This window comes from Leptopilina heterotoma, unplaced genomic scaffold, assembly GCF_015476425.1.
Source record: "Leptopilina heterotoma isolate Lh14 unplaced genomic scaffold, ASM1547642v1 Lhet_24, whole genome shotgun sequence".
NCBI classification, from domain to species: Eukaryota; Metazoa; Arthropoda; class Insecta; order Hymenoptera; family Figitidae; genus Leptopilina; species Leptopilina heterotoma.
The window spans coordinates 3,925,393-3,941,854 of record NW_025110956.1 but is presented as its reverse complement, the minus strand read 5'-3'; the positions used below and the strand labels follow the sequence as shown (position 1 = coordinate 3,941,854).

The 16,462-nt window shown below is 30.1% G+C and overlaps 1 protein-coding gene across 6 annotated transcripts in view; it reads right to left on the bottom strand.

Moving 5' to 3' along the window:
- Positions 1-16,462, bottom strand: part of LOC122503018 (glutamate receptor ionotropic, kainate 2) — an 88,966-nt gene that overhangs the window by 34,525 nt on the left and 37,979 nt on the right. For 2 of the 6 annotated variants that reach the window (XM_043613408.1, XM_043613411.1), the window contains exons 8-13: positions 16,104-16,124; positions 15,536-15,688; positions 13,074-13,295; positions 12,402-12,693; positions 10,577-10,715; positions 3,805-3,942 (exon numbers count right to left, since the gene is read on the bottom strand). In XM_043613408.1, coding sequence (XP_043469343.1) covers positions 3,805-3,942; positions 10,577-10,715; positions 12,402-12,693; positions 13,074-13,295; positions 15,536-15,688; positions 16,104-16,124 — 965 coding nt within the window. The remainder of the gene's footprint in view (positions 1-3,804; positions 3,943-10,576; positions 10,716-12,401; positions 12,694-13,073; positions 13,296-15,535; positions 15,689-16,103; positions 16,125-16,462) is intronic. The other 4 variants (XM_043613409.1, XM_043613413.1, XM_043613410.1 and 1 more) reach the window with 3 other exon arrangements.

The following is a 16,462-nucleotide window of genomic DNA, read 5'->3' as shown; positions in this document are numbered from 1 at the left end:
TATTCGTTTATTATTATTTATAATTGTTATTTATTTAATTTTTCTATAATGTTTACTTTGGATATTTCTTTTATTTATTGATTTTATTTATTTTAATTTGCTGCATTCCTCTTTCAACCATTGACACAGAATATTAGCAGAAATTTAAAAACGCGATTTGCGACAGAGTTGGAGACTCACCCCCAAAGACTTTAGTCTTTCGACAGTTTTGAGGTGGGTAAAGGACTCCAAAAGAAGGGTTAGGGGTTATAGTGGGTTAGGACTGGCAGTAGGTCGCTACTAATAAAGATTAATAAAGACGGAATGGAAATGGAGAAAAATATGAACGTACCTTTACTCACTACAGATCAGTTTTGTAAAATAAGCAACTGGTGACGCCTGCACAGATAGGTTTGTAATCAGAACGGATCACAACTGCAATACTCTATGAAGTAAAAATTAAAAACTATTTTCTTCGAATTTACTCACATATGAACCAACCTCGCATACAACTACATTCGATTTTGTTCACATTCTTACTTCACACGTACATTTAATTTCGCTCGCTTATATGTATAATCCTAAAACTAACCTAAACTAACGCAGTATAAACACGGACGCACTGTACTATTACAATCACTATATTCCAAACTGCTGTATATATATATATATTAACTTCTCAAATTATTTTGCTAAAAAAAATTATTTACCTTAAAAATAATAAGAAGTTTATTAATTTAATAAAACTTTAAATTTAAAGATTAATACAGGCTTTTAAAAAATCAGTGAGAGAAGCAGGCACAAGGCGCTTACATCTTAGTGTTTCAAGGCCTAAAAGGATAAAAAGAATAAATAATTAATAAAATCAATCTTAAACACATCTAGTAGTTTCTTTGGATACCATAGAAACTATTGCTATGGTAACCATTACTATATCAACCGTTGCCATGGTAGCCATTACCATAGCAACCGTTCCTATGGTAACCATTAGCACAGCGACGGTTTCCATGGCAACGGCTGATAGGGAAAATTACGGACCGACACCGGAGTCTCGCTATAAGGGTTTCGGCCATTGGCCACGAAACCCTAAACATCAGTTGCGATCAATGTCAATTTTATATGCCAAGAAAGTAGTAACATATTTTTCTGAAGTCACTACATACACTTTCACGTCAGGCGTACACACACCACATTTAACAGTTTTGTAACCGATTCTGATTCAAACCACACATTAGTCTTATGTGACCACAGCGAAGTTTCCATCTCGCGAGGTTATACATACACTTTATTGTCTAAGAGGATGCACATATACCGACTTGCTAAGGATGCTGAAATAAAAAGATTTAAAACCATTTTCAACCGTAATTTTTTTATTGATTATGATGTTTTTCAACCTCAGGAACTCAAAAAACGTGTTTTTAAATATGTTCCCATGTATGTATGGAGCCGTACACATAATACGTCACGCGATTTTGGACCCTTTTTAACCCCTCCCTCCCCCTATGTCACACTTCGTCACAAATCTTGAACCCCCCCTCCCCCCTACGTCACGTCACACACGTAAATTTCACTGTAAATTTTATACATTGGACAATATATATATTATATCTTACACTATAAATTATTGAATCGCAGTTAAAAATACCTGATTTAGAAGCAAAAAGTCAGTCACTAATTCAAATAGTAATATTTTTTTTCTGACAATTAGTTGAAAATAACTGATGTTTCAATACAATTGTTTTTGATTGATTCAATTAGTCACGTTTAACTACCTATACATAGCACCGAAACTTTCCTAAAAATTTACTAAAGATTTACTCGCAATTAAGCTTTGAAATATTTAAATGCAAAGTTTAGTGAAAATTGTGTAAAGATTTAAATATCCCACTTCAATAAATGTGTAGCGCGAAACTTTCCTGAAAATTTAAGTTAAATTTTCAGGAAAATTTTCACGAAAGTATAGTCGAAAATGCAATTCAAATGTTCAGGAAAGTTTCAAGCTATATTTTTAAGAAAATTTGACGATAGACATTTATTGGAGTGAGAAATTTAAATCTTTACACAATTTTAAAATAAACTTTGCAAGTAAATTTTTCGAATTATGCAAGCAAATCTTTAATATACAATATTTAGAAAAATTTCGGTGTTTTGTGGATAATTTTTCAGTTATTTTTAACTGATTCAGAAGCAAAAAGTCAGTCACTACTGATTGTCAGTTAAAACCATGATTTTTAACTGATTCAAATTAAGAGAATATATTATTTATCATCATATTATAAATAATATGCCAATAGATGTTAAACAGGTACATAATAGATATTAAATAGTTTAAAGCATTTTTAACTTGTTTTATTTAGAAAAAGTGACATTGTCACATATAATTTCTTATAATCTTTGAATTTAAAAGATTGTGACGTAACACATGAGTTCACCCCCCCCCCCTCCCCCATGTCACACTTAGTCACAATTCTCAGACCCCCTCCCTCCCCCTAGACGCGTGACGTATTATGTGTACGGCCCCTATCTCTGGTAACTGACAATTGCAAAAAGGTGCCTCAGTTTCCTCTACTTTAGTGCATTCAAAGTATTATATCATGTTATAATATATTTGAGGAAATATCTATCGGTTCTCTGCAATGTTATTTACGCAGTTTAGTATTATTCTGAAGCAGAAGTATTAATAGATACGCAGTTTGTAAATGAAATGTTTTATTGCACCACAGATTTTAATTACACAAACATTTACGAATTTAGCATATGCATGGTATTGCTCTATAAGTAAAGAAGAAATCTATTTGTTTTAAAATTGTCAAATTGAATTGTTTTTGCTAAAAGTAAGGAAACGGTTTTTAAAAAATTGAAATTTGATTGTTTTTACGTATTCTATCAAAAAATATGTTTACGACCATTAAAACTTACAAGTAACACTACCCAGGTGCCACGCCGGGATTGACTTCTTCCTATGATAATGAAAAATATTTGATAAGTGTTTTTTTGTTTCGGCAGACATGATTTTTTAAGGGATGCAAATAGGTGTTTTAGGTTTATTTTTCACCATATTCAGCCACAAATAACAAAAATGATCAACGTTTTTAAAAATTCATCGTAAACGACTGAAAATGTTTTTTCGGAGGTTTTCGGGATCACTGAATTCAAATTTGATGTCAGGTTTTTAAAATTGAAAATGGCAACCAAAAATTCAATAGCTGGTGTCCGTTATTTAGGGGTCGTCCATATACTATTTAAGTGAGGAGGTCAATCCTGGCGTGGCACTTGGGTAGTGAATTGATTCTAATCAACAACAAAAATTATGTATATAGATAATTGTAGTAACATTTAGAAGGGAATTTGACAATTTATAGAACAATGCTTTAAGAGTTTTTAATAAATTGACGCACATATCTAAGAGTTTAGAAAAAGTTTTCTAAAACGTAATGAACCTTAGGGCAAACTGTACGTCGCCTATAAAGGTGGCTATACATTCCATGGTACGCGACGTGAACGTGTACGTTCCCCCATTTGATTAACAATGTGACGTCACACGTTCACGTTCGCCACAATGTATAGGCAACTTAATTGAGCGGCCGCATGTATCAACTGCCCCTACGCGCTGTCAAAAAGACTATACCAGTCAGCGAGCAGTGAGCGCCTCTGCTACCTGACTGGTATTATCCCTTGCGACAGCACGTGGGGACAGTTGCTACATCCGGCCCCTCAATTATAGTATAGATACTAGATATTGTTTTCATTATACATGACCTTTTTATTCATGAAATAACTATTTGAGAAATTGGGGATTTATTATAAACTTTAATGTAATCTTACTTGGGCAAAACATCGCAACCCTGGCGCATTAAGGATCCAATAGTAAACCACAAACAGTTCAATAGTTTGAATCGATTTTCCAGAACATCCGGATAATTGTTGCATACGTGAGGATTATACCATTCATATGGTGTAAATCTAAATATAATTTTAAAAAACGTTGCTATATTTATATGGATAATTAGGTTGACTGTGGCAAATAGCCACCTATCGAAACTAAGTTTTATATTTTGTTCAACATTTAATGCTCTTTAAATCTGAATATGTGAAATTTTACATATTAAATCCATACCTTCCTTTAAAAAATCCCCCCGAGTCGAAATTTCGACTTTCTTTTGAACCTCTTTACCCTCCTACTTTTCTGACTTAGGGTGAATCAAAAAAACCATAAAAAATGCATTGTGTTTGAAATTTTTGAGATAATTTACATGCGTAATATACGTAAAATACTCGTGTAATTTACGTGACGTATATTACTTACCCATCACTGCATGCAAGTGAGATTCTCTTTCGAACCTCTAAATGGGCATACACAATTTAGAATAAGATTGTTTTATTTATTAAAATGACACGATTCATGAATCTGATATATTAAGCATTGCTAGTAAACATAAATTTATTCAAAATAATTGAAGTGAATCATATACATAACTTTTTTCTTTATCAACAAAAATAATTTTCAAACTATTAAATAATTAAAGATTTGGATATCTCAATATTTTGTGGAGTATTTAAAAATCTCTGAAATAGGTATCGAGCTGAGCATCAAAAAACATTTTTTTCACAAAACCAAAAACAATCAAAAAACTTTTCAAAATAAAAGAGTTCTTAAAAGTGAATAGAAGTTTAGAAGAGGAGACAGATAGTTTTTTTGCAACGATGAAACAGATGTTCGTGAAATGAAAATAGTTATATGTTTGTTTTACACGGAGAAAAAGGAATAGTTGACACATCCAGATACGTGGATATCACAGCCATATTATATTGAAAAATACGGGATATCCATAGTTAAGGTTGCTGCATCCATATTCTATGGCTGGCTGTATATTGTTGAAGCAGCAAAAGATCTATGGTTGGGTGATCCATAGTAATGGAAATGGGAAACAAAAAAATTAGAATCACTCAATTAATTAAATTCTATGTCACTTGAGATATTTTATACACATTTTTGTTAATTAATACACACCACTTATAGAATAACCGCATATTTACGAAATAAATTATTAACCGATGGGGGAGACGCGAACCCTAGACCTAACGCATACTAAACACTAACGCTATCCACTACACTATACACACAACTACAATATTTGAGCATATAATATTCCTTATATACTCTACACATATTTCATGAAAATGAATTTACATAAACACTAATAGACAATAACGATAATAAATAATAAACAATTATAACACTATTTATACACAATAAACTCACAACGTGATTATATAGACGTGGCAGGAAACCGACGCGACGGACAAATTGAGACGACCATTTTTAAATGGATGCCATGATAATGAATTGCGCGCAACATGTATCGAAATTTTGAACTAACTATGGATCTCCCAACCAAAGTTTATATGGATGAGGCAGCCATATGTGAAAATCCATAGCATGAATTGTAAGCCCAACCATGCCTAAGGATGTCACATCCATATTTGATTCAACAATATAATATGGCTCCCTCATCCATTGAATATGGAATGTGCTTCCATTCTGAAAGTTGTCTCTTCCAATGAATTGGATAACACAACAATATTCTGCTCAACAATATTTTTATGGATATCTCTTCCAGACCTTTTCTTTCCGTGTATTTCTAATAAATTCGCGACTTAAATTATTTATTTAAAGATTACACTTGTTCTATGACAATACAGTACCAATAAGCGGGGAAAAGCCATGAGCACCAAACATAAATAAAATAGCGGATAAGTAACATAAATAAAACAAAAATAACTTAAACGGTACGACGAGCGGACAGTATGCTAGACACTAGTTTAACAAAATTTTTAATAAATTCTTTAGCTTCTAAAGTAATAAGAACATTTACCCAGATTAATTCTGCAACAATACTTGTTTAATAATCTAATTTTTTCATAAATTCTCTTATAAAAAAGTGGTAGTTTAGAAAGAAGATAGAAATTTGCGGATAAATCAGTAGACTCTTTGAAACAGAAAGGTGTTCTTTGACACGAACAACTTACATTATTTAATAGAAGTGATTCCAAAATAGAATGTTTTAACAATATATTTAATTTGTTATAGAAAAGTGACTAATAATTATAACATTACTATTCTTGTATCTCAATAAAGGTTAGAAAAATGAAAGGAATTCTTAAAAGTGAACAGAGGTTTAAAAGAGGGTTCCAAGTTTTTTATAACAATTTGATAGAGGTTGAAAAGACGTTAAAAAGAGAGTGAATAAGAGTGAAAGGAAGGTTTTGAAAAGTAAGCAGGTTTAAAAGAGATTCGACTTACTATTTAGCAAGGGATCTAAATTTCGACTCGGGCTCTTTCATGTTGGTCATCTAAAACAATTACTGTTCAATAGTTCCTTTAAAACAACCGAAATCTATTTTCTTCACAACCTAGTTATATTTGTTTTTATATCACTGAAAAAAATATATTTATGATACTGCCATAAATATGGCCAATACTCACATATTATATTGGTGGACATGGGACAGCCATACAGTATTGCTGTTTCAGCTATGAGTTCGTACTGTACTCGTATCACAAAATCGACAATATCATTTTTTTCAGTGTTCATTTTTTATTTAAACGTAATCATTTACATGAAAGAAAATATAGTAAGTTTACGAAAAACTGCTGTTCGACTCATTTAATAAAAGATAATAAAATTGAGGCTCCGGATCTAATAACTCGCCCGACGCTCGGAGATACCCACTTGCATCATAAATAACTATTTTTAATGTGTATAAAAATTAAGACACAGTTGAGAAATAGTTTTCATTTAAATATAATAATATTTAACAGTAATTTTAAAGAAACATTTAAATTAGGAGCCGGGAAGAAGAACTCCCCAGTGTGCACGTACTATAACTGTTCTAGACCAAAAAAGAAAAGTGTTACAATTTTATTAAAGAACAGTTCAAGAACTTTGTTCTAAATTTGTTCTGTATCTGTTCTATAATGAAGATTGTAACATTTGTTCTAAATAAGTTATAAAATTTTGAAGTAACATTGTTCCTACAGTGTTCTAGAACACTGTTACAAAATTTAATATAACTGTTCTATTACTATAAACACGTGTTTATTTTTACTAGGGTTCAAATATAAAACATACATTTATAATTATTTGTTTTTAATAAATATGTTACAGTCAATTTATCATTTTTGTACTGTATATAACAGTCGAACAATTCTGAAGGAAGTTGAAGTGAAATCACTTTCAAGCTTGCGTGGCTATGCGGTATGCGTATTCGACTCGCGTCTTCAAGGACTAGGGTTCGATTCCCCGTGCGTGCGAAGTTTTTCATTCTTAGTTTTAAGTGTTCTGTGTATAATTCATAATAGTAGTGTTACATAAAGTATAAGTTTAAATAATTATTAACAATGATAATAAGAATTTAGTCATTAATTTAAATAAATAAGATAGTCCGTTTAAATTAATTAAAGAAAATAAGAAAAATATTTTTTAAAAACTTATTGCAAAAAAACAATTCTATTAATTATTTATATTTTTATTCATACTTGTAAAATTTTATTTGTACTATACAAGTATTAGATTTCTACTTGGGTATTATTTTTGACAAATCGCTTTTGTTATTGAATTGTTATATATTTGTTCTAAAACAATGTTCTAGTTTTGTTCTAGAATTGTTACAGACTTTTGTTCCTATTTTGTGCCTCCAGGGAAACGACATTTTGACCTACCTGTTCCTCACCAGTTATAGAACTTGTTCTTTTTGTTCTAGAATAGTTATAGAATTGCTCTGTAACTTTGCACACTGGGTCGCGGAGCACGAGAGCGCACGGAATAATACTAGTCTTTAATTTTCAAAATTAAAAATGGTGGATCCAATATGGAGAATTAATATTATATGTATTTTTGTGGCTGTGAGTAAAATAAAGTGATATATACCTATATATATTTGTTTGTGTTATATTTTTTATATGTTAAATAACAATTATAATTATAGTATAATTATAATAGTAATAAAACATCATCTTCTACTACTGTTAAATAATATTATCCTCATTCCTAACATATCCTTAAATTGTTTTTTGCATTTCTTTTATTTGAACGCTTTAAAATTTCAAATTATTTAAGAATAAATTATATTTTAATACTTATCTAAAAAATTATATTATTTTAGAGTAGGGGAGGATGGGGCAAAGATAGTTAAGGGGCAAGGATAGTTAGTTGCTGTTATGCTTAGACGGCTTGCTCAAAAATCGCGTAATTCATAGTATATTCGCGTTTTAACACCAAAAGATGATTGTAAAAATTGCAAGTCAATCTGTCACCATTTGCGAAGTTGGGAGATTATTTTTGAAAAAAGTCTGTTTTGCTAAAATATCAACGTAATGTTTATCATATTGTTTTCTTTATTAGTGCTTCCGAATATTTATTTACGTAAGTGTTTTCCGGAGTGGAATTTCCTGCTGAACACGAATATCGTATTTATTTTCAAATTAATTCACGTCGTTCCTTAAAATTTAGAAATAACTGAAATACGGGCTCATGGGGCAAGGATAGTTAGAGATAATACGGCACGGTAAAAGCGTGTTAATACTATTGAAAATTTTAAAAAAGTGTTTAATTGTTCTTTTTAGGTTGATATACATAATAGTGCGTTATTATATCCCAATGGGAAATTAACCATTGGCGCAATAATGGTCCTATATTGGGAGCCAGCAGTACCAATGATGGTGCAATAATAGCAACCAATATTGGGCCACTATTGCCAGAGTCTTGGGATGATCACGACTTTGCCAAGCATTGGCAGCCAATATTGGATCACTATTGGCTGCCAAGGCAAATGCCGGACTTTCCAAGCGTTGGATATTCATTGGCAACAAAGATTGGACCAATATTAGTGACCAATTAATTACCAATGCTTTAAAATTAAATTAATGCTTGCTTATTTATTGGTTACCAATACTGAACCAACGTTTGAAATCAATATTTTACAAATACCAACACATAGCAAAAATTTTTCAAAAAAAAAAAAAAAATTAAATTATTAATCTAAAGAAAAAAAAATAATTTAATTAGAACACTCTGTTAAAAACAGAATGTGATAAAAATCAGACAAAGATAATATTTGTCTAAGTTTGAGAATGTAAGCGTCTCTCCTTATATAGAACTGGTAACGCCACTTGCTAACGAGAGGAAGAAACTTTGGCGCACCCTTGTGGCACTTATCCAAAGTAATTTCGAGCATATACTTTGAAGCAGCGCGGGACATTTCAAAATCGAACACCAGGGTGCGCCAGAGCTTCTTTCACTCACTAGCAAGTGGCGTTACCAGTTCTATATAAGGAGAGACGCTTGCATTCTCAAACTTAGACAAATTTTGTCTTTGTCTGATTTTTATCACATTCTGTTTTTAACAGAGTGTTCTAATTAAATTAATTTTTTTTTCTTTAGATTAGTAATTTAATTTTTTTTTTTTTTGAAAAATTTTTGCTATGTGTTGGTATTTGTAAAATATTGATTTCAAACGTTGGTTCAATATTGGTAACCAAGGAATAACCAAGCATTAATTTAATTTTAAAGCATTGGTGAATAATTGGTCATTAATATTGGTCCAATCTTTGTTGCCAATGAATAACCAAGGCTTGGAAAGTCCGGCATTTGCCTTGGCAGCCAATAGTGATCCAATATTGGCTGCCAATGTTTGACCAAGAAAAAACTGTTGGCAGCCAATATTGGTCCATTATTTAGCCAATGGTGAGCATTGGCAATTTCCCATTGGGATACGGAAAACGAAGCTTATTTCCAATAAATTGGTGGTCGTCTGAAAAAAATTGGTTAAACCTCTGATTCTAGTTCAGATGAATTTTAATACAATAATTGTAATTCAGAAAATGTTCAATACATATTTTTAATACTTAAGATAACAATATTGAATAGTCTAAATCATCAAATAAAATAAAGAAAATAAAAATTTACTGATTTTCTATAACATTTTTAGCATTCGAATTCTTTTAACTATCCTTGCCCCGGTACTGGGGCAAGGATAGTTAAAAATTTTTGTTTACTTTTTCATTCATATCTCGTAGGGATTTGAGTCTACAGTAAAATAATGTACAGCAAAATTATAGCCAAATAACCAGGCTTTCCAAAAATACTTTTTATTTGCAGATACATAATCAAGTTTGGCCGCTAGATCCGAAAAGGTCTTACCTAACTATCCTTGCCCCATCCTCCCCTAATATTGTATTTAATGTATATGGAAAAAAATAGTATTCATATACGACCGTAAAAACGACCCTAAATACGGGCATAAATACTGCTGTATGTACTGTTTCAATTACACTACCCTACTGAGGCTCGTATTTAGGGTCGTATTCACAGTCACATTTACGCCCGTATTTACAGTCGTTCTTTTTCAATAGGGCAGCGATCACATCGCATTAATGATTATTACCTTTATATTTGACTCCATTTTAAAAGAAGTATGGTGTTTAATATTTATGATTTACGGTGTTAGTGGAAAGACAATATTTCAAGTGTCTTTTTTATTTTCATATTTTTTGTAATAGTAAAATTTGCTTTATAAACAATAATGTTATACATGCCTTGCTAGAATAAATAGTAGAACAGATACTCCAAGATATGCTGTTGCCATGTAAATCCAAACATCTAGACTTAAAGGACTTAGAAATGAAAATAGATTTGGTGGTTGCTTTATCGGTTTCCGATATAATATACTGATACCTGAAACATAATTACCACAAACTTTGTTAACATTATAGTACATGCGACACTTTTTGCAACAAAGGCGTATTGTGGTCACTCTTCGCTACCTATATGGGCGCATGTTGACCTTTCGCTTATTGCTCAGCAGGTCAATAAAGTGCCAATTATTACCCTAAGATAAGAATGAGTATTTTATTGAAATATAATATTACCCTTTAGAAATAATGGGTACTTTATAGACCTGCAGACTATACAAAGTTTCTTTGGATGAGCTTGTACACTTAGGGAGAGTGACCATAATATGCCTTTGTTGCATGAAGATGTTTGCTTTTAAAAAAGATGTGACAGGTGTATTAAAAAAATGAAGAAAATAGTAGTCAATTTAACTATTCAAAGAATCCATTTCTGGTAAGTATACATGTATTCCTATATTGTGTGACAAAGTGGTTCGTCACTGTCACTGAATTTTCTCTATGACACTTTAGTGCCAACTATAGTTCCGCCCCTGCACATTAATATGGACGCTTCCGTTGCACTTTTAAATTACTAATTAATATTATTTAAAGTTATAGTTTGATTTTGACTACTGTGTTACCGAGACTGTGTGTACGGAGAGTGATATATTGAGATATTGTGAGTTAAGAGAAAGGACGCGTTGTTCGTTTGAAAGAAAGAAAGTAGTTTTCGTCATTATAGAATCATTAATTTGAGACATAAATTTACGGAACGAAATCTAAAATTTGAGAGAATACTTTGTGATAAATAGAGTGAATTTATAATTTGGTAATTATAGTCGAACGTTGTGTGAACTAGACTTGAGTGACTATTTCTAAATCGATTAATAAACCGTTGATTAACAGTGGATTAATATGCTTCGAGAGCCAGCGTTGTTACGAATAAATTAATTTGGATTAACCAGCGTTCTTTATTTCATTAACCATTACCAACAACGGCGAGTTAACCTGAAATTTTTGTGTTTAATAATTGTGCTTCACGCCATGTGCTTTCCATGGCGGTTTCAATAGCAATCCCCCCCCCCCAACATTAGAGACTCAATTTTGATTTTTGTCAAGTTAAATTTTAAGTGATAAATTATTTTGTTATTTTAGTAATTTGAAAAAAAAGTAAAATAACTAGCGCTCAACTGAGCTATATTTTTGGTAAAATTGTTCGTGAGAGACATGAGAATTAATTGCTGATTAGACTGAAAGATTATCTGATTAATTAAAAATAATAAAATAGCAGATAAAGTCTAGGAGATTATTTATTGATTTCTTTTAAATAATTGCAAATAATAATTTTATTAAATAATTCAAATTGATAATTTCTATTGGTCACAATTATTAACCCGTTGCCTGTTTCCGACCCACGGGTGGGTCGTGAAAAAGTATGGCCTTAACTGTTTCCGTCCCACCCGTGGGTCGTGTTCACTATCACTCAAAAATCAAAATAAATATAATTTGTTTATAAATTGATAGATATTTTTCTTTATATCAATATTATAAGAAATTATAAGGGTCATTAATGATATTTTAGAAAATAATTGAATAATTAGTTATAATTTAAATATATTATACTATTTGAAAAAGTATTAGATTCCGCTGGGCAGTTTGGGACAATCATGTTGTATTTTCCTAAAACAGTTAAGGGGTTAAAGGTTAAAACTTAATTTGCGATTTAACACACGTTCATAATGTAGCTTACCTAAGTTCATAAATGGCATAGTAAAATCAACTGCCTGTTCTCGATCATATGTTATTGTTAAATCTGCTATAGCTAAGTCAGCTTTTTGTTCAAGAAGTTCTTTTATCATGCCATCCCATTCTTTTGTAACCTTGTTTAAAGATCCATAGCGATTATCTTGAACAAGATGAATAGTATAATTAAACCCCAAAATGCGAGATATATCACGAATTAAGTCGACACTGTATCCTTCGAACTGAGCATTTCCAACCAGCTGTACACTAGAGTCCTTTCTCATGCAGTATGGAGCACTCTGAAGAAAATAGAGCATCATTTTAATTTAAATTACTAGGACCATATTTAATATTCACAAACTTAGTCTATTAATATTACTAATAAGTTAGTATCTTTAGGTACAGAAGTTTTAACCTATTGCAATAGGTTAAACCTTTTGTAAAGTTACCCATTTTAAAGAATTTTATTAAGACGATAGATCACCTTTTATTTTTTAAAGTTTCTAAACAAGTTAGTTGTTTGTTTAGTTAAATAGTTGAAAAAATTTAATTAAAATAATTTTAAGGGTCTTCAGGTACAGTAGTGCTTAGGAATTAAAAATCCAAATTGAATCAAAATCAATAAAGCTTTAAACAGTTTTTAAAGAGTCAATGCTATACAAGAATTCTTGAGACTTACCAAAATTGTTGTAACGGTAAAAGTTTTGTTTTGAAGGCTTTCAACTATTTCAGTATACACTTCTCCATAGCTACGTGTAAAATTTACACCTTTTGTACTATTCCATGTACCAATTTTTTTTACACCATCCTTTGTATTTAACTCAATTATATCCAGAACAAAGTCTGATCTGAATCCTTGGTGGTCGAACTTAATAATTCCTGACAAACCTGTCATTTCAACCTATAATTTAAAATGATTTAATAATATGAAAGCTACCAACAAAATATAGGTTTAACATAGTAAATCTACCACCACATTGAGATTCAGTATATTTAATAAAGCAATGAATAAACGGTGTTAAAGTAGGATTTAGAAATTTAATTTTAATTTTAAAAGATTAATTTTTAAAACTTTAACTAACGTGTCCTTCGGACGAAAAAACGTAAAGGTAGTGGATTCCCCCTCTACTTAGTTTTTATTCAACTAAGAGGTTGAGAACTCTATTCTTGTGATATTAAGAGAAGATAGGAAAATTTTAGGATGTTGAAATTATAATGCAAAATTATGTTGAGAACAATGATAATATGTATTTTTCCCAAAAGTCCCTAATACAATTAAATATATAACTTTTGTATCTTTAAAATAATAAAATGATAGTGTGTGTAAAATAGAGTAGATATATATGCGTGTGAATGAAAAAGTGGTATGTGTGTAAAGTGTTGTAAAAGTTTTACTCACTTTTAGGGAATTCAATCCTTTTGAAATACGAATCTGATGCTCTGCTTTTTCGTCAAGTTGAAATTGATTTTTAGAAAGATTTAAGAAATACTTAATTTAGATTCTCTAGATTGATATTTTACTATGAACTTTAATATTCCTTTTAATTTAATTATACAAAATTTAAGACCCAAACCCCATAAATAAACGTTGTATTTAAAAATATATTCTAATTAATATTCTTTTATAGAATTACTTTTATTTCTTTTTGCTGATATTAGATTCTTTCAATATTTTCTTTTAATTCTTTTATTTCATATCTCTTACACAAATTTTTTATATTTACTTTCTTACTCACTTTATTTTTATTTTTTATTTTTCACTTTTATTATTTTTATATTTCAATATGACTTTTAAATTCATTCTTTTTCTACTTTTTAATGATTTATATTTTTCTCAATTAAAAATTCACTTTTCTGAACAAACTTTTTATTAATCTCTTTAATCTTCTGAGAACTATCTCTATTTTATTCTTCACGAATACCACGGCTAGCTGCCGGACTTAGACTTGCCTGGCCAAAAACTGCCGGCTACAACAATAGGCAACTACGGCCTGGCTTAAACTACCTAGATTTCCTAGTGTCAATCAATTTTATTGAAAGACGATTTAGTGGGGAAATCCTATGTTAAGTTTATTGCACTTGACTGTTGCCAAGCCAATTCTGCAAGCTTGCAGATTTAGGCAGTGGTGTGATCCGAGTTCAGTGACTTGGATGCACCACTATTCTTATATTGACCAATTTACTTTTTTTATTTTCTAACTACTCCTCAAAAGGGTCAACAAACTGTTTGTCCAAGAAAAGGAATTTATTAAGAAATACCGTGTTATATTCTTAGGTTTTTCACCTCAAAATTGTGAAACTCAAAGGAATGTTAAATTCAATTAAATATATTATTTATATAGAATTAGATCTTTATCCGATTAAAATACTTTAGATTAAAATATTCAAAAAGAAGAACGTCCTTTTTGTGAAATTACAAAGGGTTGTTTTTGTGTAAATGTTTAAGATATGTTAACAAATCCCAGCAAGAAGAGGTTGATTAAAATAGATTAAAATGTATACAAAAATCGCTAAATTATGAATCATTTCAATGACAAACTTATTTCATTTATGAAGTTCCATGTTTTAATTCCTTTAAAGATCATTCATCTTCATACATTTATATTCTATTTAATTCGGTATGCATGTTATTTCTTATTGGGTAATTAGAATTAAAAACAATTTAATTCTGTTTAATACCATAAAATTTGTAATCATTAGAATTCCATTTGTGACTTAAATATTGCTGACACTTTAATTCATTTTAATGAAAAGGTAATAAAATGCATTAAAATGACTGCATATGTGCGGTCAAAATTCACTATCCTTTCAATGCCAAACCAATGTCATTTTTGAAATTTTGTTTAAACATTTTAATCTGTTTTAATCAACCTCTTCTTACCGGGAATATTGTGTTGTTTGAATGAATGATGTGCGTAATTTTAGTTTAAGTATAATTAAAAAGGTATTAACAATATAAAAAGTTACGGAGTTCGGCCGTAACAATAGGTATAATTTGATTTATTATGAATAAATAAAAAATTATCAAAATACTACTAATACATACTTGTAAAGGCTCAAATTTAATTAAGACGTATAATATTATAAATAAAATAAATAAATATGATATCTATTCAAGCAATAAATATTTATGCAACTTACTATTTTCATATAATTAATTAAAGAATATCCGTGATCCCACGTAACAGTTGACTCACAGGACAATGGTTTTACATCAATTTGTTGAGATGCATCCAAAACATGAAGAGCTTTTGCAAATAAATAAACAGCATCATACATAAGAGCAGTTTCAGTCTGAAAATTTTTTAATTTTGTATTTGTGATGTAATTTATATAAAACATAAATTACTTAAACTATTAAGCCCCCAATTCAAGTAAATTATTTAGTATCTTTTTATTATTTCAAATGATATTTTATAAAAAAAATTATCATCGTCTGCCTCTGGTAGAACCAGAAATTTATAAATTATGTATATATGTTAGACTCAAATACCGAAGACGCTCATTAAGGCGGTGTCAAAGTCAATGCGATTTTCAAAATTATATATTGATTTTAAGGAAAAAAATATTTAACCTTTAAATTTAATTTCCAAAATTAAGTGGGTGCTTATAACTGGGTACCAGTTTCAGCTTCATTTTTGTAATAACTTCTATCATATGTTTTTCCGTAAATTCGCCTTAAATAATTAAATACTAAACATTTTCTTACCTTGATGAATGTTAAGTTATTCTGTTGAATGTCAAGCATGAAATAAAAAAACGTACAATTTTGTAATACTTTTACTTAATATGTATAACATTCAAATCAAACCTTGAAGTAATCAACTGTCAAAAGTTCTTTTATGAAATATATTCTTAAACTATTTATCAGAAAAATGTTTTATAATAAATTAATAAAAAACACAAACTTTTAAAATAAAGTCGGAATTATGGAGAGTGGGGCAAGAGGCCGTACACATTTTTTGTTGTTCGTAAGATTTAACAAGACCACCCCAAAGACGTTATTTAAAAATTTCCTCTATTTTTTGTCTATTGTTACGTCCGTAACTTCTTATTAAATATTCTTGA